General features: G+C 40.8%; 1 protein-coding gene across 3 annotated transcripts in view; it reads right to left on the bottom strand.

Moving 5' to 3' along the window:
• The window catches only part of RASGRF2 (Ras protein specific guanine nucleotide releasing factor 2), a 279,623-nt gene that overhangs the window by 187,421 nt on the left and 67,591 nt on the right, over positions 1-24,611 (bottom strand). For all 3 annotated transcript variants that reach the window (XM_075541229.1, XM_075541230.1, XM_075541231.1), the window contains exon 2: positions 7,450-7,556. In XM_075541229.1, the coding sequence (XP_075397344.1) occupies positions 7,450-7,556 (107 nt within the window). The remainder of the gene's footprint in view (positions 1-7,449; positions 7,557-24,611) is intronic.

Below are 24,611 nucleotides of genomic sequence, written 5' to 3'. Positions count from 1 at the left end.
GAGCTTGTTACACCTGTCACCATGATGCCGCTGCGATGGCAGCAAAAACAGCATCGTCTTGATAAATTGGAAAGCAGGCAAAAGATAGTGACAAGGCCTGAAAAACTGAGGACAAGCCCCAAGTTTGCAGGGTGGGCAAAGCAATGCACAACTGAGGGTCCGATGTATGAGGGAGAGTATGCTCAATACCTTCGATTTTTCACAAAGTTGTCCCAGTCAAAATTTGACAGAAACCCATTATCTCCCCTCTGGACACACTTTACTTCTCTAGAAGCCCCTTAGATCCTCATTTAATACTCAGTCTCTCACACGTGCAGGTCAAAGGGCAGGGATAGAACATCAGTGTCTTGGGCCGTTTCTCAGTGACCATACTCTTTCAGAGAGCCTTCCTGCTGGTGCTCATCATCTCTGCCCCGCTGACCTCCCCCCATCTCTATGGTTCTTCTAGTGGACAACCCGATCCGTGTTAGGGACCTGAGGGACACACCTTAGATATTACCCAGTGGTTTAAAATCAGGAAAGGTGTGTGTCAGCGTTGTATCCAATCTGTATGTGGGGCAAATCATCAGAGAAGCCAGATTGGATGGAGAATTTAGCATTAGGATGGAAGGAAAGCTTATTTAAAAACCTTTAAGATGCAGATGGCATAACCCAGCTTGCTGAAAGTAAAGAAGCCTTGAAGCACTTGCTGATGAAGCTCAAGGACTGCAGCCTTCACTGTGGATCACAGCTCAGTGTAAAGAAGACCTTACGCTTCACAATTGGACCAACAGATAAGATGATAACCAGAGAAAAAGTTAAAGTTCTCAGTGCTCATGGAAGCAGCAGTCAAGAGTTCCAAAGACGCGTTGCATTAGGTGAATCTGCTGCACACAGCCTCTTCATAGCATTTACTCTGAGGACTAAGATGGGCCTGCACCAAGCCAGGGCATTTTCAATCACAGCACATGCATGTAAAAGTTGGACCAGAGAAGAAGCGATGCGGTTCATTTGTGGTGCTGGAGAGAAAGACTGAAAGTATCATGGGCCGCTCAAAGAACAAAATAATCTGTCTGGGAAGAAGTATGGGCAAAGTGCTCCTTTGAAGCAAGCACAGAAGGCTTTGTTTTACATACTTTAGCAATATTGTTCGAAGAGATCAGTCCCTGGAGAAGACATCATGCTTGGGAAAGCGGAGGGGGAGCCAAAAGGAGGAAGGCCCTTGGTGAGATGGACTGACTCAGTGGCTGCAGCGTTGAGCTGCAGCACAGGGACAATCGTGAGCATGGTGCAGGGCCAGGCAGGGTTTCCTTCTGTTAAACATGGGGTGGCCCCAGGCGGGAATGGAGTCCTGGCACCTAACAGGGAGCTTTCATCCTGTCCACACACTGCCTGGTGTGACAAAGTCTGCTGGAGGCTACCTCTTGCGTATCCGGAAGACGTTTCCTTCTCTCTTCCCTACTTTCATAACTCAAGTCCTGAAATCCTTATGCTGAAGTCAGATGGAAAAAGTATAGGGAAGAAGTATACTCCTGGCTCTTCTAGGCCATGGCCATTTCCTCATTAGTTCACCAGACTAGAGGCCAGCAGGAAAACATTAAGAGAAAGTCCTTGGATCATCTTCCTTTGCTTTAGCAGGTTAGCTAGTGAGTTCTAAGACTCACAGTCAACTCGGTCCGTACTTTTGCTATCCTAATGTCTATAATCAAACCAAATACTGAATACAGGCCTGTTCAAGATGTGACAAGGTACGGCGAAGAAGAAATATCAGGCGACTGGAAGCGCCCAGAATTTCACCCTCAACTGACCAAGTATTTATGGAATAAGCATAGACTCGAGTGCTACTAAAACACTTCCGCCTCACATCAACCAAACAAAAGCGACACCACGCATGGCTATCACATCAGGAAACATGCGCAGCTCTCATGCCCAGAGCTAGCAACCCACGATGGAGTGCGACCTCAAACGGAACATCAGTCAATGGTGGGCACAATTATAAAACCAGGTCAACAGACTTCAACCCAGTGTCGCAAGGTGTGAATGCAATATCCCGGCGTGGAGGAGGGAACCAGTGGAGAGGTCTGGGAGGCTGGCCCCAGCACCATAAATTAAGTGGATTCCTGCCCCTCCCCCAAAAAGAATTTGTTCCAAAGGACGACATTGACTCTGCAGCTCCGGGAGATGGACATATCTGATCAGAGCACACGGGAGCAGACGAAGGGGCAGGAGGAGAGAGTGGAGCACAGCCTGGCCCACCAGGCCGTGATGATGATGTTCCTGAGTAGAGCAGCCAGTCCACAGAGAGAACAACATGGCTGGCCCTACTATGAGACATGATGCCCCTCAGTGACTAAGGGCGACACAGGGGACAGCACCGGAGACACAGTGTGGGAATTGCACCTGACCTGATCCCACCACACCGAGGCAAATCACTGGGGGAGTGCAGCGGAACAGCAAGGGAATGGAGTGGCAAGGTCCCCAGGGAATGCTGAAAGTGGACTTTGGGGCCAGGGCGTGGTGCCCCAACAGACTGGACTGGAAAATGCTCCTAAGGGCCAGCAAACGATCCCTGAACTAACTACAAGCTTTTCTCTTGTGAACTGTTTTGTTCTGTTCTTTGTCAGTGGTTTGTTTTTGCTGTTTTGTTGTGTGGTTGTATACTGTTGCTTTGTTTTCCTCTGTCTTGTTTTCGTGCATGTTAGTGACTCCACAGGTCTGTCTGAATAGGACAGGCTGGATGAACTATCTGGAGGAAAAACAACGGGACCGACAGTTCCGGGGGGACTTGGGGTGGGGGGGTTGGGGGGGGTAAGGAAGTGGTGTTAACAAACCCAGGGACAAGGGAAAAACATGGGACCCCAAATGGTAGAGAAGGGGGAGTGGCAGGCATGGTGGGAAATGATCAAGGGTAAGGTTGCTTAGAGAAGAGGTATACTCTAGCCCAGGTGGCGATGAAGCATGGTAGTAGGGCAGGAGGAAAGTCAAGGGAGATGGAGGAAAGAGCTAGGAGTCAAAGGGCATTCATGGAGGTCTAGACAAAGACATGTACATGCAAATATATATAGGAGGATGGGGAAATAGATCTATGTGTCTATATTTATAGGTCAAGTATTAAGGTGGCGGAAGGACCTTGGGCCTCTACTCAAACACTCCCTCAATGCATGAATACCTTCTTTTATTAAATTGGAACTCTATGATGCTCACTCTCCCGACACAACGGCTGGAGCCAAAGTGGGTGAACAAGTAAATGTGGTGAAGAAAGCTGATGGTGCCCGGCTATCAAAAGATATAGTGACTGGGGTCTTAAAGGCTTGAAGATAAACAAGCGGCCATCTAGCTCAGAAGCAACAAAGTCCACAAGGAAGAACACACCAGCCTGTGTGATCGAGTGGTCCCAAAGGGATCAGTTACCAGGCATCAAAGAACAAAAAATCATATCATTGACTGCACACCTCCATGATAGGATCGCTGAAGACAAATGGGCGCATAAGCAAATGTGGTGAAGAAAGCTGATGGTGCCCGGCTATCAAAAGAGATAGTGTCTGGGGTCTTAAAGGCTTGAAGGTGAACAAGCGGCCATCAAGCTCAGAAGCAAAAAAGCCCACATGGAAGAAGCACACCGGCCAGTGCGATCACGAGGTGCCAAGGGACCAGGTATAAGGCATCATGCAAAAAAAAAAAAACAACAACGATATAAGTGTGTGTATGTATGTGTATATATGTGTATATGTATATGTATATATATACCATATTAAATGAAGGGGGAAGTGCAGAGTGGAGACCCAAGGCCCAAGTGTCGGTCAATGGCGATCCCCTCATAGAGGCGTTTAGGAGAGGAGATGGGTTAATTAGGGTGCGAGGTAGTACCGATGAAGAACACAGCTTTCCCCCAGATCCTGGATGCTTCCTCCCCCCAACTACCATGATCCGAATTCTACCTTGCAGGCCTGGATAGGACAGAGGCTGTACACTGGTACATATGAGGGCTGGAGGTACAGGGAATCCAGGGTGGATGATACCTTCAGGACCAAGGGTGTGAGGGACGATGCTGGGAGAGTGGAGGGTGAGTGAGTTGGAAAGGGGGAACTGATTACAAGGATCCATATGTGACCTCTTCCCTGGGAGAGGGACAGCAGAGAAGGGGGGAAGGGAGACTCCAGATAGGGCAAGATATGACAAAATAACAAGGTATAAATTACCAAGGGCACATGAGGGAGGGGGGAAAAGGGGAAGGAGGGGAAAAAAAAAAAGAGGACCTGATGCAAGGGGCTTAAGTGGAGAGCAAATGCCTTGAGAATGATTGGGGCAGGGAATGTATGGATGTGCTTTATACAATTGATGTATGTATATGTATGGATGGTGATAAGAGTTGTATGAGTCCCTAATAAAATGTAAAAAAATAAGAGAAAAAAATGATTAGGGCAAAGACTGTACAGATGTGCTTTATACAATTGATGTATGTATATGTATGAACTGTGATAAGAATTGTATGAGCCCCTAATAAATTGTTAAAATTTAAAAAAAAAGAAAAAAAATCTTATAGAAAAATTATATTAAAATAATGAAAATTAAAAAAAAAAAAAACAGGTCAAACCTTCACACCAAAGAGTGTTCATTTCCAAAAAGGTTCTTTCTGGACTGAATGGGAAAGGGGAACGCATGCTCATAGACAGCATGGAAGATGAAGGGAAGAAGACTCTGCTCAGGGCACAGACAGCGACACAAATATGGCTGCCACGGCACACAAAGACAACACATCACAGCCGGTCCTGAAAACAGCAGTGGCCAAGAGAGGGTCTGAGCAGCCTTTGATAGTAGCTGGGGGCGGGTGTGTGGCTCAGGGCACAATGGGCCTGATGCTAAAACGTTGTCCGTTTCTGTTGCGTTGGCCTCCACGCACAACAAAATGAAACGCTGCCTGAGTCTACCGAAGTCCATACGGTTTTCATGGCTGATTTGGGAGACAGGTCATTAAGTCTTTCTTCCTACTCCATTAAAAAAATCAATATTAACCAAATCTTTAAATCCATAAAGAGAAAATAGATCTCATTATTTGTTCATCTATGCCACTACAGTCATTTTTAACATCTACACGGTTCCCCAGAAACATCATAAATGCTTGATTTTTATCATGACAACGAACACTCAATAGTCAACCACTTTCACGTACGTGACAAAGTATTTCCATGGTATAGAAAGAAAGGTCTCTAACGTGACATAAAGAATATGTCTAGGTGGCACAAAGGGTTAAGCTTTTAACTGCCAGCCAAAAGGTTGGCAGTTTGAACCCAAATGAAGGTGTGTCAGAAGACAAGCCTAGCACACTGCTTCCAAACGGTCCTAGCCTTGAAACCCTTACAGAGCCCCCTGGCTCCGCACACACAGTGTCTCTGTGAGTCTGGACAAACTCAGCGGCAACCTACAACAGTGAAAGTCTAACTGTCTTTAAAGGAATGCCATGCTGTCTTTGCGTTCGGTTTACCAAGCTACCTGGCCACTCCAAAAGCACTTAGGCTATGGATGGCATCTTGGTCTTCTGGAATCCACAAGATTGGCAAATACAGGCTCTTAATTATTCAAATCATTTTAACAGCCAGGTAGGAAGAACTAGAAGTAGCCACAAAGGTTGTGTGAAATCTTTCGAAATTACCTAAGTGGTCTACCTTGCCAACTTGATGTTATTGTAGTCTTTGAAGGCCTGACCTGGTTTCTGTAGCAAGTCATTCTGTGTTAATTTTAAAACCGGAGCAAAACCACCAAGAGCCAAGAAGGGTGAACAGAGTTTCTGGATCATTTTGTGGACAAGCTGCCCCGGGGCCCACATGGAGAGAAGTATTTGGTTGCCAAACCTGCCCCTCTCACAAACATGTTTTTGAGAGAAAGAAAGGAAGTTAAGCAATTCACAAATAACATCATCACTCTCAACCCTGACCACACGTTAGCCCATTTTCTTCTTTGAATATGTGAAGAGAAAAAGAAATTCAAGACAGAAACACTGAAGTGGAAAGGCTAAACAAAGAGAAGTGCAAGAGAGGACAATGTTAGGCTCGGGAGTCAGATGAACTTGAGTTTGAATTGCAACTTTGCAACTTAACAACTTCTAGTTAGATCTCGTCCAATCTACTATGCCCTACTCATCATGAACTCTGGGTTTCTCTTCTGTAAAGTGGGGTTTGTACCTTGCAGTAAGAGTGCGATAGATGAAAAATGAGTAACTGTGGAACACACTAGCATCTTCTATGGAACACACTAGCATCTCCTATGGAACACACTAGCATCTTCTACAGAACACACTAGCATCTTCTACGGAATACACTAGCATCTTCTATGGAACACACTAGCATCTTCTATGGAACACACTAGCATCTTCTATGGAACACACTAGCATCTTCTATGGAACACACTAGCATCTTCTATGGAACACACTAGCATCTTCTATGGAACACACTAGCATCTTGCCTGCCGTTGGAAAGGTGATTAATATAGCAGAGATTAAGAGAAGAGACAGAAGGAGAAGCAAGGGAAGAAAGAAGGCAAACATAATTTAAAAGTCTCATGGGTTAAAAAAAAGCCTGAATTCATCTAGAACAAGCACCTTACTCTGTTTATACCCAACCTAAAAAGATTAGCAGATCACCTACTACGTCATTAGCACTGCATTTAATTCAGAAACTAATGCACCATAACATTTCCTCTCATTGTCATTGCGCATACAGTTCAGCTCAGGAAACAGAAACGACATATAGGAAATAGACAAAAATTAATCTAAGTGGAATAAAATGATTAAGTTTTCCCATAAGTAATGCAGAAAAGATGTGTTGCTGTAATTTGGAGAGGGACCTGAGAGGAAAATTCCAGAGTAGATGTGGTGGAGATGCAAGAAGAAGGGGGTGCTTATCTGAGGAAGGGACTTTATAAAATACTTCCTTTTGACTTTTGTCATTGAGACATGGGGAGATAAGCAAGGGCTGCTGATGTGGAGAGAGCCAGGTGTGTAAATATAAGCCTGACTGAGTCAATAACCTAGCTGTGGCCAACATGGCACAGCCTACTGATTGTGCACTCTCTGGCAAGCAAGCTAACCCTGCCAGGCCTCTGGCTTTTGACCTGTAAAACGGGTCATTGTAATATGCCTCTCATATATTTAATTAATAATTTTATTATACATTTAGTAAATATATTTAATAAATTATTTTATTGCTAAGCACTCTAAAGAATGCTTGGCACACAGAAGGAAATCCATAAAAAAGTAGTATTGCTATTGTCATTATTGTTATTATATCTATTACCATGACCTCTTTTGCAGGAATATAGGCACAGAAAGTGCACAGGATCACCTCACACATGACTAAAGAAGAAGTTTCAACAAGAAATCCATCCTGTAAGTTGCCAAAGCTATCATCAACAGTACAACTCCAATACAAGACCCAGACAACCCATGCCATCCCAAGTGGGACTGTGAGTTGGTACCTGGCCTGATGAATGGCCTCCATCCACTCTTTACCATCCTGTTCCTCCTCACAGCGCAGCTCCAGCGGCTTCTGCCCATCGTGGCCAAAAAGGACAGTAAAATAATACTGGAAAGAGAAAATAACACACAAAAGGTTGGTTTTTACTTTTCCAGAGTATCAGAATACCAACAAGGTAAGCACCTACAAAAGGTACTTGTTTACACAATGCATCAACAGTAGGTAAACCATTTTTTCAAAATGCAGTCCCATTTCTAGACCACCTGGAAATAACTTTTCACCTAGAAGTTATAATAGACTGCATCCTAACATCCCTTGGTAAGAGTTAAGTTACGAGTTAATCTACAAGCCCACTATAATCTAGTTTTGGTAGAAGCATGATAACTGTAATAACATAACTATCAAGATAAATTAACATTAGCATATTTTCCCAAAGTTTTCCCACTTGGAATATGATAAAGCTATAGGAATACATGAGTCAGCACCACTAGCTACATGGTTTGTGGTTCACTCTCAGAAGCAGGATATCTGTTATGGCACAACCCAGGTGCCACCAGTCACCACCTCAGTGCCCTTCAAAGTCATCACCATTTGATTAAGTCACTCTTTTCCATGGAGCCCCGAGATGAGCTTGCAAATCATTCTCACATATTACTCCAGAGTAGCAAGTAATTGACCAAGGAAGAACAACTACTTGCCATCCTGGAGGCTAAGAAGCAGACGGAAGCTCCTTGCAGTAGACATAAACTGAGCTACTATTGGGCAAAAAGGAAACTGTGCCGAAGTTGGGAAAACAATAAGACGAATCAGGGAGAGAATGGTTTCTCTAATTGGAGCTCTGTTTCTAATGGCCCCAAGCTGGCAACATCCCCAAGTCCGACCTAAAGATAAACAAATGCTAGTGCACCTATGCTGTGGAATACTACTCAGCAACAAACAGGAGCAAACTTGTGACACATGCAACTCTTTGGATGCCTCTCAAAACCATTATGCTGAATGACATAGTCTCAAAAAACTCCGTACTGCACGACTCCATTTACATGCTGTTCTTGAAAAGACAAAACCAAAACCAGACCAGTGCTTGTCAGGGACCAGGGATGGCAGTGTTGACTACAAAGGGACAGAAAGGTAAAGTAACGAGAATTCTAAAGAGAAATTTGAAAAGATGAAAGACAACATAAGAAGTAGTCATTGGAAGGGAAAATAGCTGGAACTGTTTCAGAAGTTTAAAGGTCAACATTGTGTACCACGAGCTACACCGAGTATCACACTTAAAACAAATTTAAGTCTACCTGCTGTAAGAGGTTCATAAACACATGCGATGAACTGGAGAAATATATGCAATTTGCAGAAAAGCATTGCTATATTTATAGTACAAAGCTATTTTTAAAATAGAGTTGAAGAAAAACACCAAGAACCCCATAAAAAGATGATCCACAGTTCACAGGGGGTGGAGGTTCAGGTCAGTACTTTGTCCTATTGTTTTCCCCATTCACCCCAAGCTATCCCTCTGGCTCTCTGCTGAGTTGGGCTGGGAGGAGGGGGCTCACTGATTAAATGGGTGAAAGAAGAGGTGGCAACCTGCATCTTAAATTGGGTTTTCTGGAGAAAATTAACCCAAAGGATTTTCAATGCACGACATAAAACACAAGTTAATCAAACTGGAAGCCAGACTGAACGCTGATAATGAAGTTTTGTTGTTTTCAATGAGCCTCAGAAAAAGTCTTTCTCTTTGTCCCTTTTCTTCTATTATCAAGATCTATCTGTGTACGCTAAAGGAATTGCACATCTGATTGTGCTGATGTTGCCTTCTACCTGAGCCCTGTAATCCCAGACAAGAGTGATGTTTAAAGGAATCCCTCTAATACTCATGCTTCATATTCAAGAACATTTTTTTGAGAATACAAGGGAGCTTTAAAAGTTGATGGAAAAATTGAATTCAAGATTATATTGGCATATATCATGGAATATTTCCATGAACTTTCTGAAGCCCCGTTGTGTATTCAATAGTCACCACCAACACCATATTCAATGCACCCATTCCCTTCTGGTCTTCCTTATTCACCGCCCACCTTTCACATGCACAGGAGGCAACTGAACACGCCATGACTTAGGTCAAGGGCACTTTAGTGACATCTCTGCTCTTTAAGACTTTAAGGGGGTATTTTGCCATAGATTCCTCCAATGCAGTAAAGTTTCGTTTTTATTTCCTGACTATTGGTCCATAAACATTGGTGGTGGATCCAAGTAGAATAAAATTATTAACAATTTCAATCTTCTTTTTCTGTTTATCATGAGTCTTTTTAGTCCAGCTACAATGATTTGTATTCCTTTACAGTGAGGTAAAATCCATATGGAAAACTGTCGCCACCCGTACGGATTCTGTAGCATCAGAGAACGTCTACGGAAAGAAGTTCATTCATGGCTACTAGGGACAGGAGTGAGAGGGGAAAGGGAAGCTATTGTTTAGGAAGCACTGGATTTCTGCTTGTGGTAATAAAAAAATTGACAAAAGCTACCAGTGATGGCTGCAAACAGGATAAATGTTTTGCACAATGTCACTGGAAGGAGATGTGAAAAATGTTCAATTAGCAAATGTGTTATATTTTTACATTTAAAAACTATATTAATATAATTTCTCACCTCATACTGAACACAAACATCAAACTTGACAACATCTTCTTGATAAAAATGGAAACAAAAATAGTTTTACTTTTTTCAACCTACAAAGGCAATTAGTATGTCTTTTTTGCTTTGGGCTTGATTTTGTTCTGAGTTTTGTTTGTTCATTTACTTGTTTGTTTGATTTTTGAGGGACTGAATTAGCTAGTACAAGGTTAAATGGTAGCGGATATGAAGGATAACTCCGCCTTGTTCCGGGTCTTAGTAGGTCTACTTCTAATGCTTCTCTCATTCAATACGATGCTGCTTTTAGGCTTGGACTATATGTATGTGCGCCCGTGCAAGTGTCACGTGTCATCATTCAGAGTAGTTGGCTTCCATAAAGTTATGGTTTACAGAAGAATACTGGTTCTTGGCTTCTAGTCACAGCATTTCCATCCACCAATCAATATATAGACTCATTTTACGTGTGCTCTGTTTAAAGGCACTTATTTAACATACACTGTTGATTCAACATCACACTCTTGGTCAATAGCTCTGTAACTCATGTCCGACAGACCTAACAGCATACTTCCTCTGTTAAGCACATCACAAGCATCTCCTGCTTAGGAGCACTGTGCTTATACGCCACATTTGGAGGCCATTTTAAGCACCCAAAATCACCAACAAAATAGAGCACAGGAAGGGTGTTTGTTGAAAGTATGAAGCTGAAACAAGAAGGCAGGGTGTCATTGTGAGTCACCTCAGCTGAACCTGTGGCTGCACGTTTCATATTTTTTGCCACTCTTCAGATGACTACTAGTCAGTGCCTTGTGAGCACCTCAAATTCTGACTTTGGGGTGTGTGTTAGTCCAGGTGGATGAGAGAAACAAATCATATATGTATAAGAGAGGGGTTTATATAAATCATAATTGTACATTAAGAAAGCATCCCAACCCAGTCCAGTTCAAGCCCATAGGTCCAATATTAGCCCATGTGTCCGATTCCAATCTATGAAGCCATGAGTCCGATACCAATCAGACTCACGAAACACATGCAATGATGCCGAATACAGGACGATCACAGGCCAGTGGGAAAAAAGCCTTTGCATCCAGTGGCGTTGTGAGCGTTTCAGCATTGGCACGGGTCTCCACGTGGCTTCTCCAGTTCCCAGGGAACAGGGTCTACTGACAAGCCATGTGCCTTGTCAGTAGAGAGTCTACAAGGAAGAAAATACGGGATTTCCCAGAATTCTCAGGAGATGGCTTTTCCCACACAGAGGCCTCATTGGCTATGATCCAATTGACAAACTAGAATCCATTCCTTCACTCTTAATCCTCTCAAGTCCCAAATTGACACCAGATTATGTAACTACCACAGGGGCAAATAAATTTTAGCCCATAGGAGGATTGACTCTGTGTGTGTGTGTGTGTGTGTATGTGTGTGTACAAAGGGTCTTCAAAAATACCCTGGAAAATGTCATTAAAAGATAATAGAATTTTTCCAGAAACTCTTTGAACCCCCGATGTAATATATACTTTCTTATTAAAGAAAGTGTTCACTCACCCCTATATTTCAAGTGTTCTTATTAGGAATAGGAATTTAATTTTTTCAAAGACGTTTTTACCACCTGCATAGATAATTATCAAGTGATTTTTTTTCTCAGTATGGTACTTACATATTTTTTTGTCAATTTGATAACTAAAATAAGTGTAGGGGTGGAGTCGAGCCTGTCAATCAGGTCAGGGCCTGGTGATGCCTCCTTGTGGGTGTGGCCTTCTCATGAGGATTCTGGGAACTTCCTCTCTCTGTCTTTGTCTTCCAGATGACAAGTCACAAAGAGACTTCCTGAACTCTGGGAGAGCCTCGCTCTCTGCTTGCACCTTCCTGTTGACAAGACACATTGAGCCCCATGGAGCCCTGTGATACTTTCACAGCCATGGAATCCACAAGACTTTTCACCAGCCTGTGATCTTCCCCCAATCTTGCATGTGGCTGCATGAGTTTTGGACTATGGGCTAATATTAGTCTCATGGACTTGATTTGAATGGGCTGGAATATTTTCTTAATATACAACCACTCTTTGATATAAATTACTTTCTTATGCATATATGAGTGCCTCTGGATTTGTTTCTAATCAACCTGGACTAACACACTTAGCTTATTAAATGATGACTTACATTAATAAATAATATTTATAAATTCCATATGAAAATTAATTCAGGCAAGTGAGAAGTTAAGTCAAAAAGTACTGAGAGAAATCATAGACACTTTTATTAAACAACAATATCAAAATGTGACTCCATTATTCTTGAGCATATCTTCCACCTAGATTAACCCAGACTAGGAGGTGATGTCCCGCCTCTCTAACTGTTCCCTGAAGAAATCCACGTTCTTTGATTTAAATCAGATCAAATGGCAGTTTGGGCATCTGAAGGGACTCAAATCATGTTTTCTTTTCAATGTTCTTTCAGTTTAGGGAACATGAAGAAGTCTGAGGGAAGAAGATATGGGCTGGAGGGTGGATGAGTAAGTACATTGTCATGATTGGGGAAAAAAAGACCCTTAACAAAATTTTTCTTGCCTTTTTCTCACCAATGCTGTCTTGAATTTTTCTTCAAATTTCTTTAAAATAAGCTCCCATGATCACCTGTCTCCTTCAAGAAAATCCATCAAGATCATCCCTTTGCAATGCCAGAACGTCACAACTTTTTTGTAAATCATTTTACTGGGGGTTCATACATCTCTTATCACAATCCATACATAAATCATTGTATCCAGCACAACCGACCTCCTTGCCTTGAACTTAATTGCCCAGCAGAGTCTCTCAGAAGCCACTTTTACATTGGGCTTTGCTCTCTCGATAGTATTGGTAAATGTAAGATTCAACCTCAGTTACAAATCATTCATAAAGTCATCCTCATCACCTTAAATCTTGCTTCAGAGACTGATGGAAAGACCAGTTCTTTGAGCTTGTTGATTTTCACGTCATGTTTTTGGTACCTACCTATCTGAAAGCTTACAGAGGCCAAAATGCTCACGCTGAACAATATGAGCTTAAGATCTTCAGTTGCTCCCACATTAGGGATAATTCTGGTCTTTTCCATGAGTTTCTGGAATTCAGTCACAGTTCCTTCATTTATCAAGGTTGAAGATCTTTTCTCTCCTGGCTCATCTTTGAGTTCTTCCCAACCTTCCTTAAAATGTCTGATCCAACCAAAAACCCTGTTGTGTTATGGGAAACAGCATTCCAAAAAACTTGTTTCAAAGCTTCAATAATTTGAAAAGACATCCGGTTGAATTTTGTTAAAAATTTTACATTAATCGGATCTCAAAAATTGTATTTTTCCATGACCCGTGAAGTTTCTTCTTCTTCTTATTATTCTTATTCTTATTCTTATTCTCCGCCTCCGCCTCCTCCTCCTCCTCCTTCGCATCCCAATGAGACTAAAACAAGTGTATTACTGAAAAAATCTGTCTGTAACCACCCACAGATTCCAGAGACAAGTTGAAACATGTTTTGCTTGGAATAAGCCCGTGCATATATGGACTGGTATCGTACTGGTAGTACTTCATTATTTACCCTTGTATTGCCAATGTGAAGCTAGAGTGGAAATTTCTGAGTGGGAATAAGATAGCCACATATTCAATGTATCTTACCACAAATTGTTAATTAATTACAAAATGTTCACTGTGCTGTGGAGAAGCTGAACTACAGCTTAAGCAGGCAACCAAAATTAATATCACCATCTGGGAGAAAATATCTATCCTACAATTCTGGATGTAATAGGTGAAAAGAACCCAATATTATTTATGAAGTATTACAGAAAATGGGATAAAAATTAATATAATTATGAGGCGACATTTAACAGTCTATAATAGCTGCTCAATACACTGCCATCGAGTGGATTTCAACTCATCAAGATCTCACAGAATAGGGTAGAACTGCCCATGTGCATTCCCAAAGCTGTAACTCTTCACACAAGTTGACACCTCATTTTTCTCTCTTGGAACTGCTGGTGGTTTTGAACACCTGAAGCTAGACCTTGCAGCTAGCAGATAAATCTCATGAAAGGTCAAGGAAGGCTAAGAATCTTTTCAGATTAAAAAACTATGAAGAAATTCTTCCACCAAAGGCAATTGTATAAAGTAATATTGGATTGGATCAATGCGATCTTGTAGAAGGACTAACAGGGTTTAAATGCTTTTGGGTAAAGGGGGTCCTGGGTTATTGAACCCTGAAAGAAAAGGGGATTGGACTAATGGATTATAACAAATTCACATGGAGGTGTGGAGACAAAGTGGAGACCCAAAACCTACCTATGAGATAATTGGACAGCCTCTCACAGAAGGGTCACAAGAAGGGTCTCTCATAGCCTCTCACAGAAGGGATGTTCTATCCAGGGTGCAGTATGGCACTGATGAAACAGACAGCTATGGTAGTTCTTTAATATTTCCTCCCCTTACTATTATGGACTAGTTTTACCTCATTAATCTTGCTAGACCTGCATATGGTCATTTATATAAGTAAGATAGTTTAATACATGAAATCCAAGATAGATAAACTCTTCAGAAATAGTAATGGAAGTAACGGTTCCCTGAGGGTAAGAGAAGGGTGGGAGGTTGGAACTGATAGCAATGACGACTGTATAACCCCACTGGAGGGGAATGAATAACAGAATTGTAGGTGAACAGACACACTAGATGATGTAAGATATGGCAAAAAAGGGAATATATGTATATATTCCCTGGGGGGTATGGTGGGGAGGGAATAAAGGGGGGAATGATATCCAAGAGTTCAAGAAAAAAGAAAATGTTTTGAAAATGATGGTGGCAGCAATTCTACAATTATGTCTGATCTAATTGAATTATGGATTGTTATATCTGTAAAGCTTTCAAACAAAATGATTAAAACAATAATTAACTTGTTATAAAGCTTCAATAAAACAAAAATCATAAACGATTACAAATTATTTTAAAATTTCAGCAATTGTTATAATTAGAGAAAACTTTCTATTATTTAAACATCAATGTATTATTTTCCCTGAATATCTTTCCCTTTAGGAAATAAACAAAAGCAGTAAGAAGGAAATGGAATATCCAACCAGCTCTCAAATTGTTAAAAAAATAAATTATATGCATGTATGCATGTGCTTGCAAAGAATAGAATGGAGAGTGAACAATACAACTGTAGTAAAGAGCTAAAATTTGGTGGATGTGAGTTAAGGGTATGTGTGAGTTTTTGTACTATTCTTGCAGTTTTCTATAAATTTAAAGTTATTGCCAAATTTAAAAATTATGAAATTGAGCTACTCTAAAAGTGGTTTAAAGGATATATAAAAGATAAAATTGAACATTATAAATAATGGGAAAATATAACAAATTAGCCCAAACCGTAAGACAAAATTAGATTATAGTGTCATATGCATAAACTGTAACAGAGTTAGTTACTACCTCAATAGATGTTTCAATTCATTGGAAAGTGTTTGCTTCTCACTGCCACTGAGTTGATTCCAACTCACCTGTTGTCTTTATTTTGGGTGCCACCAAGACAGCTCCAACCGAAAGTGACGTTATGCACAACAGAGTGAAACACGGCATGGTCCTACACCATCCTGACAACTGTTCCTATTTACAAGCCTACTGTTGCAGGGACGGTTTCAATCTATCTCCTGAGGGCCTTCCTTCTTTCACTGCCCCTATCCTTGACCAAACATGATGTCTTTCCCCAGGGACTGGTCTCTCCTGACAACATGTCCAAACGACCTAAGACAGTCTTGCTATCCTGCCTTTATGGAAGCGCTCTGGCCACTCTGTAGCAATTGTATAAGACAGAGTAGGATGCCCCTGTGGGCAGTCTACTGGAATGGCTGTTCAACTGGAACTACTGACCTTGCAGATAGCAGCCCAACTTGTAACCCACTCAGTCACCATGGTACTTTAGAACATTAAAGAGTCCTAAATTTTTACACATGTGATAATATCAGAATACATCAAATAGAAACTTGCAGAATGAAATAGAACAATGAATAATGCATCATATTTGATTTTAATACTCCTCTCTCAATTATATTTAAATCAAAATAAGGAAAATAGAAATAAGATGGAAAACATGCACATTTTAATTTATGGGCACATAGAATTCCCTATAGAACGAACATTTATACAGATTAAACACAGACAAAAGACCATAAAACAACAAAATTTAAAGAACAATGTAAAACCGACTATATTTTCTAACCCCAATAGAATAAAATTAGAAGTATTACACAGTCATCTATAAAATCTCTGTCTTTTGACAGTTAACACACACACACACACACACACACACACACATACACTGTTCTTTGTTGCCCTCAAGTCCATTACAACTCATGGCAACACACAAAATAATCACATACAATTCTATATAAGTCAATGACTGCCCAGTGAATTGTATAAAAACTAAAATATTGTTATGAATTACACATCATATTTTATGAACGTTCGTAAATTACATATCAAATATTTCAAATGACAGAAAAGAAATTCCTAGAAATAAACATACAGCTCTAAATGCTAATATGAAAAAATAGGAAAGTGAAACAAGACTGTAATGTTTGTGGAAGCAGACTGCTACATGTTTGTCATATGGAGGAGATGGGAGGTTCAGACTACTGTATGACCAGGGCTCCTTACCCAATTTAAGAAATGTACAGAAAAGAATTAACACGGTGTGCCTGAAACTACTGTTCTTGGAAAGACCTGCTTACAAGGATGGGGTCTGGGAAAGCGGATTTGGGAAGGTATCCACCATTCCCTAATAAAAACTAGTTCACCGTGCCTAACTAATTTTGAAAACTACATGGTTTATGTGGAACACCTGCTTTCCTTCTGTCATTTTGGTACGTGCCTAACAGTGGATGCCTCCGTGAAAAGCATTCAGTCCAAACTGAGCACCAAGTCTCTAATGAGCTTCACTGATTGACGACATTTTGAACATGGAGTGGCCTACCACTGTTGAAGGAATTAAGTAAATTTTGTGTGTCTTCATTAGGAAAAGATTCCTAGAAATTAACACCTGGTTTATTCCAGACTTTGCCTGATAAAAATGTGAACAGAAAAGTTTCCATCTGTCATGGATATATGAATGGATTTTTTGCCCCCACTTCATCATAGCCCAAATTGAAGAACAATTAGTTCTTAGGACGTGGCCCTATGTGCTACTTCCCTTCATGAAGAGATCACTGAAGATAGGAATGCTATAGCAAGGTGTAGTCAAGAAATCCGATGATGCCCAGCTATCAAAAGGAATAACATCTGGGTTCTTAAAAGCTTGTCTTAAAATAAGCAGCCATCTAAGTGATGTGTCAGCTAAGTCCACATGGAAGAAGCACACTAGACAATGTGATCCAAGGATCGTCAATAATAAAGTCAAAGACCAGAAGATGGAACAGTATTAGCGTTTACATTCTGAGTACAACGTTTGCAGAAGTCTACAAATTGACAGCCATGTCCGTCAGGTTTTTGCACTGTGGTGGTGTGTGCGTTGCTGTGATGCTAATAGCTATGTCACTGGTGTTCCAATGCCAGCAGGGTCACTCAAATGAACAGCTTTCAGCAGTGATTCCAGACTAAGAACAGACAATGAAGTAGAACTCAACACCCCAATTCAGAGGAAGTAGCCACTGTCAGATACTGAAGGCCTAAAGAATGGAAGCAGAACATTGCCAGAGATGGTAGCAGAGGAGGGGACCTTAAGGTCTGAGGGCACTTAAATTATAACCCAGGAGGAGCTGACTTTTCAGTGTGGAGTCGAACATGGTGATGTGAATGGTGTAAAGCTTGTGGCAGTGGAGACTTTGGACGATGGGGCATGACTCAAGGTAAGGAGAAACAGCTGCAAACATCTGCTCATGATCAGAATTTTGTGTGCAAAGTATAAATCTAGGAAAATTGGAAATAGTAAAATATGAAATGGAATGCATGAAGATCAATATCCTAGGCATCAGTGAGCTGAGATGGACTGGTATTGGCCATTTTGACTCAGCAAATCATGATTTACTAAGCTGGGAACAACACAATCGAGAGGAATGCACGGCATTCATTGTCAGAAAGGGTCTGGCTAAATCCGTCATGAAGCCCCGAGCTGTTTGTGATAGGATTATACCTATCTGTCTTCAAGGAAATCCAGTCAATACAACTACTATTCAAATGTATGCACCAACCACAAAAGCTAGTGATGAAGATATTGAAGAATTCTATCAACAACTCCCATTGGAAACTGATCAAACATGCAATAAAGATGCATTGATAGTTATTGGTGACTGGAATACAAAAGTTGGAAAGCGGAAGAAACAGTCATTGGAAATATAGAATTGATAGAAACAAAGCTAGAAATCACATGATAGAATTTTGAAAAACCAACAACTTATGACAAATACACATGGACAGCTGTGGGAATTGTTGATAGAAATGCTCAATAATGACAGCTAAAATCAGGCCGAAGGTGACTGTGGAAGTGACCATCAATTGCTCATATGTATGAGGGGGTACAAAAATTAAAAAACGGAAAAAGGTCCACTGGTGGAGCTTTTATATTATGCATTTTTCCCACCAGGAGAGCACTGAGCAACTCACTCTGAGTTAGTGCACCCAGTGGATCTCCTGGGAAGGCTCTCTCTGGTCACAGTGAATTTTTTTTGTAAAAGCCGTTTGGCTCAAACCTTGTTTGTTTTTTTTTTAATTTTAACAATTTATTAGGGGCTCATACAATTCTTATCACAGTTCATACATATACATACATCAATTGTATAAAGCACATCTGTACAGTCTTTGCCCTAATCATTTTTTTCTCCTCTTTTCTTTTTTTACATTTTATTAGGGACCCATACAACTCTTATCACCATCCATACATATACATACATCAATTGTATAAAGCACATCCATACATTCCCTGCCCCAATCATTCTCAAGGCATTTGCTCTCCACTTAAGCCCCTTGCATCAGGTCCTCTTTTTTTTTTCCGAAACCTTGTTTTTTTGTGGTGGCCAATTTAAGAGAACAGCTCTCATTTCAAAAAGGTTTAGTGTCAATTGATGACAAAATTTATTCTGGATGTCCATTAACATCCCAAACAGACAAAAATGTCAACAAAATTCGTGCACGTGTGCTCAAAGACTTACGACAACAAACCACTGAAGAGTGGGGGAAGCTATCTGGACGAACTTGGAGCTCAGTTCAGTGAATTTTAATGGAAGACTTGGGAATGAGAAGGATTGCTTAGAAATCTGTGTCTCAGGTTCTAAACAACCACGAAAAAGAGCACCTCGTGGAAACATGCCGTGCTTTGAAAGGACAGCTCTGAAGCAACCCAGACTTTTCCCCAAGGTTATTACAGGTGAGGGGACATGGTGTTAATCTTTTGACTTCTAAAGCAAACATCAATCAAGCCAGTGATAGATGTCATAGAAAACTCATCAAGTGAAATCAAAGATCAAGATAATGCTCTATTTTTTTTTTAATGTGAGGGGGATAATGTATTTGGAGTTCAGTCCACCAGATCTGACTGTTAATCAAGCTTTCTATTTAGAGCAGTGGTTTCTCAACCTTCCTAATGCCATGACCCTTTAATACAGTTCCTCATGTTGTGGTGACCCCCAAACTATAAAATTATTTTTGTTGCTACTGCATAATTGTAATTTTGCTACTGTTATGAAAGACTTGTTTGACCCCCAAAGGGGTCATGACCCACAGGTTGAGAACCACTGGTTTAGAGGGTCTAAATAGATTGTGCAACAGTGTAAGACAAAAAAAAAAGGTGTATTTGTGGCAGGTGGGGGACTGGTCTTGCCACCACAAAAATGCACCTTCAAGCAACCATCTCCTTGTGCCAGTTTTGGGCAAAAAAAAAACCTAGCATGCCTCTCTTGTCGCATTCAAGTTACTCACCTGACTTCACTCCATTCGACTTCTTTTTGTTTCTGCGAATGCAGGGGGACATGAAAGGATTGCGATTTGACAACATAGAAGAGGTGAAGAAAAAAAATGAGAAAGGTGCTGTCAGCCATCCAAATAGATGAGTTTGAAAATTGTTGCCAAGAATGGAATTACAGATTTGACAAATGTATGAAGTGTAATGGAGAGTACTTTGAAGGTGATAAGGTTGTTTTGTAGAAAATTTTTAAATGTTTTGTAAAAAAACATTAAATGATACTTTTGGGGGGAAAGCCAGTGTTTGGGGGTACCCCTCATAAGTCCAGGATAAAGATGAAGACAATTATAACAAACCCACAAGAGCCAAAATACAACCTTGAATCTATGTCACTTGAATATCAAGAACATCTCAAGACCAGATTTGACATATTGAAAACTCAAGACAGGGGATCAGAGGAGCTGTGAGAGGACCCAGGGACATCATTCATGACGAAAGCAAAGGGTCACTGAAAAGATAGAAAATAAGCTCAAAGTGGATGTCAGAGGAGACTTGGAAACTTGCTCTTAATTGTAGAGTAGCTAAAGCAAATAGATGGCACGATGAAGTAGAAAATTCCAAACAGCAGCTATAGAAGACAAAGCCATATATTCCGATGAAATGTGCAAAGACTTAGAAATAGAAAACCAAAAAGGAAGAACATACTCATCCTATCTTAAACTGAAAGAACTCAAGAAAAATTCAAGCCCTGAGTTGCAATGTTGAAAGATTCTATGGGCAAAATATTGAATGATGCAGGAAGCATCCAAAGAAAATGGAAAGAATATACAGAATCACTGTATCAAAAAGAACTAGTCACTATTCTACCATTTCAGGAAGTAGTATATTAACAGGAACCAATGGTGCTGAAGGAAGAAGTTCAAGCTACACTGAATACATTAGCCAAAGATAAGGCTCCAGGAATTGATGAGATACAAATCGAAGTGTTTCAACAAGCTGATGAAGCACTGGAAGCACTCACTCGTCTATGCCAGGTAATTTAGAACACAGCTACTTGGCCAGCTGATTGGAAAAGATCCATATTTATATCCATTCCAAAGAAAGATGACCCAACAAATACTCAAACTAGAACTCAGAATTCTCAAAATTGAACAAAATCACTGACATCATCACATGCCAGTAAAATTCTGCTGAAGATTATCCAAAAGTGGGTGAAGCTGTACATTGACAGGGAGCTCCCAGATGTCCAGGCCAGATTCAGAAGAGAACATGGAACAAGGAATCTCACTGCTGATTTTAGATGGGTGTTGACTCAAAGCAGAGAATGCCAGAACATTTCCTTGTACTCCTGTGTAACCTGTACAAGGATCGAGAGGCAACTGTGTGCACAAAGCATAGGGAATTTCTTCTTTGGCATAAGTCTTTTCCCTTTGTCAATTTTTATTTGCACACTCTTACCACAATATTGAATAGCTGGATGCTAAGTCCTGTGGATCTTCCTGGTAAGTCATTGAACCTGAACTTGGTTCACCCTCCATGAAGGAATTCTTGATGAAAGATGTAATGATGATGACAAGTACAGAAATCAATAGAAAGTAAAATAGAAAACAAAAATAAATTAGAAAGAATCTATCATGAAAGAAGTTAGCTTCACTTATAATAATAACATACCAAAGATATAAAATGGGCCTTTTCCAGAAAATTGCAACTTTCCAAAATACATTCAAAGAGAAAGAGAAAATCAAAATAGACCAACAAAATCATTTTTAAAATTGAAAATATATATTTATTTCAACCTACCAACTAAAGAAAGCCTTTCTTCTTAAAAAAAATCATTTTATTGGGGGCTCTTACAGCTCTAAGAAACAATCTATACATCAATTGTAGCACGCATATTTGTACATATGTTGCCATCATTATTTTCAAAACATTTTCTCTCTACTTGAGCCCTTAGTATCAGCTCCTCTTTTTCCCCTTTCCCCCACCCTCATGAACCCTAGTAAATTACAAATTATTATTATTTTTATATCTTACACCATCTGCTGTCTCCTTTTACCCACATTTCTGTGGTTCATACCCCACGGAGCGGGGGTGGGGGGTGTGTTAGTACACCGATCATTGCAATTGGTTCCCTCTTTTCTCCCCCTGCTCCCCCCATCATCCCACTACCCTCATGGGTTTGCTACTGGCATTATTGTTCCTGAGGGGTTTGTCTGTCCTGGATTCCATGTGTCCAGAGCACTAATCTGTACCGGTGTACATGCTCTGGTCTAGCCAAATTTGTAAGGTAGAACTGGGGTCATAATAGTGTGGGGAGGAAGCATTAAGGAACTAGAGGAATGTTGTGCGTTTCATTGGTGCTATACTGCACCCTGGTTGATTCACCCCTTCCGTGTGACTCTTCTGTGAAGGGATGTCCAATTGTCTACAGATGGGTTTTGGGTCTCCACTCAAAACTCCCTCATTCACATTGATATGATTGTTTGTTTGGGGTCTTCTGATGCCTCATACCAGAACCCACTAAACCTCGTGATGACACAGGCTGGTGTGCTTCTTCCATGTAGGCTTTGTTGCTTCCCTGCTAGATGGCCACTTGTAAAGAAAGCCTATCATTCCACACAATTTTACAAGGGAGTTATACCAAATACTGAAAGAATAGATGCTTCCGACCCTATACAATTTTTTCCAGGGAGTAAATAAAGAAGAAATGCTCTGTAGCTTCTTTTAGAGAGCTTGTGAAACGTGAATACCTAAAGTGGGCAAAAACAGTTCAAGAAAGAAAGATCCTAAGCCCCAATCATTCATGAATATAGACACAAATAACTAGTGAAATGGCATAAAAATATTATCAAAATGAACTCAGCATTATATATTTTGATCGTAGCCAACTCATGTTAATATAAAAAATTAAGTATATGGATAAACATCCCAAAACTCAGAGTATAATATTTTGTTGCCAAATTAAGGAGAAAATGATATAATTATCTCATTAACTACAGAAGTTCAACACAAGCCCTTGATTAAAATTTCTGACGCTGATAAAATCTATCTACCAAAAGCCTACCAAAAACAATTTGCCAGATGGTGAACTGTATTGCTTTGGGTTTCTGAGACTGGAAATCATTATGGGAGTCTGAAGCTTCCTGTTTCTCATGCACAGGGGCTGGTGGTTTCCATCTGCTACCCTTGGGGTAGGAGCCCAAAGCACAGCCAAGCACACCAGCAGGGTCCCCACTGTGCGGTAAAGTGCTTGAGCATGAGCTCGAGCGTGGTGACACTCACCCAACTCTGTGAAGATACTGAAAGTCCCTCCGTTGTAGACATTAAAAGAATGAACTTCAGGGTATGTCGATTAAGAATAATTTTTAAGATAAGTAGCAAAAACCTGAGAAAAATTAGACGCACCCTATACATAAATTTGCAGGCTTTCTAATTTCTAATCAATCTTTATCCATTCAAGAAATCTTTCCCCCAAATTTTCTGCTTTAACAAGGCGGCTCGTTTTTGTTTGTTTGTTTCCTGATTCAGGGGGTTCAATAGGGATGTTGTCAGGTTACTACCCAGGAAGGACACCGTAGTTGGCCCACAATAGCGCCCCTCCCCAGACGCAGCTTCTCTCCAGTCGTCCGCATCTCAGCTACGTGGTCCTTCAGTTTCTACCTCCATGGGCCAAGAAGCCAGACCACTCCTCTGCCCGAGCTCATGGGCTCTTGCCTCTGTCTGGCGCCTCTGCCGCTTCATACAGAGATCTTGAAGTGGCTCTTCTTCAGTGGTCCTGGGATTTTTCTCTGTGTCCCTGCTTTTGAGATGGCTCTACATGGAGGTGTGGCTCTTGCCTTGAAATCAATCATATCCCCAAGGAAAACTCAAGTCACACCCCCTAATAAAGTAGAAACTAAGGATATATCTCATCTAATCCTGTAACAGAGAACTCTTTCCAAGATGGAATAATAACAATATGCATAAAGTCTACACTTTATTGTACATCACAAAAGCAATTAAGGTAAAAGGGAGTATAGTTTGAAGGGCCATTCTAATTGGCAAAGTAGTTCTTGTTGGTCAGTCCTCTAATGCAAGTTGATTGAGCTACTGACAAGACGATTTGTTAGGCCTTAGAAGTAAAATATATAAATTTGATTTGCTCTCTGTCTTCTAAGAACTGGCAATCTGGTCCTTGAAAATACATTTATGGCTCTTTCAAATTGTTCTATTAACCATAATTTTAGCAAACTTCCCTGAAATTCCTGCTTAGGTTATTTAAATTAGGAGAGTTGACTTGAGATGCAACAGTATCCAATGGCTATTGTTCCTATAGTTTTCCCAAGTCCTCGCGCTCTTGTCCACTATTCTGCCCTCCATCTATTTATTTTATTTGTGTGTCTATAACTAGGTTATTGAGAGTAAGGTGACCATAGCTTGAGCCATGAATGCCACAAGTTCCGATGTTAGTTTCCCTAAAATCCCCGTTAGGATGAAGGGAAAGATTCTCTATTCAAACATCTGTCAAAGAGGACTAGGAAGATCTTTGAGGCACCAAGGATGGCACTGGCCTTGGGGAGACCAGGAGGGACGTGTACGTGGAGAAGGATGAAGGAATCCATCGGTGCCTCTACCAGGATAAAGAACTGGGAGGGAGAGGAACGCAGGCC

The sequence above is a fragment of the Tenrec ecaudatus genome, chromosome 2 (assembly GCF_050624435.1).
Source record: "Tenrec ecaudatus isolate mTenEca1 chromosome 2, mTenEca1.hap1, whole genome shotgun sequence".
Classification (NCBI taxonomy): Eukaryota; Metazoa; Chordata; class Mammalia; order Afrosoricida; family Tenrecidae; genus Tenrec; species Tenrec ecaudatus.
This window is presented reverse-complemented; position numbering and strand designations above follow the sequence as displayed.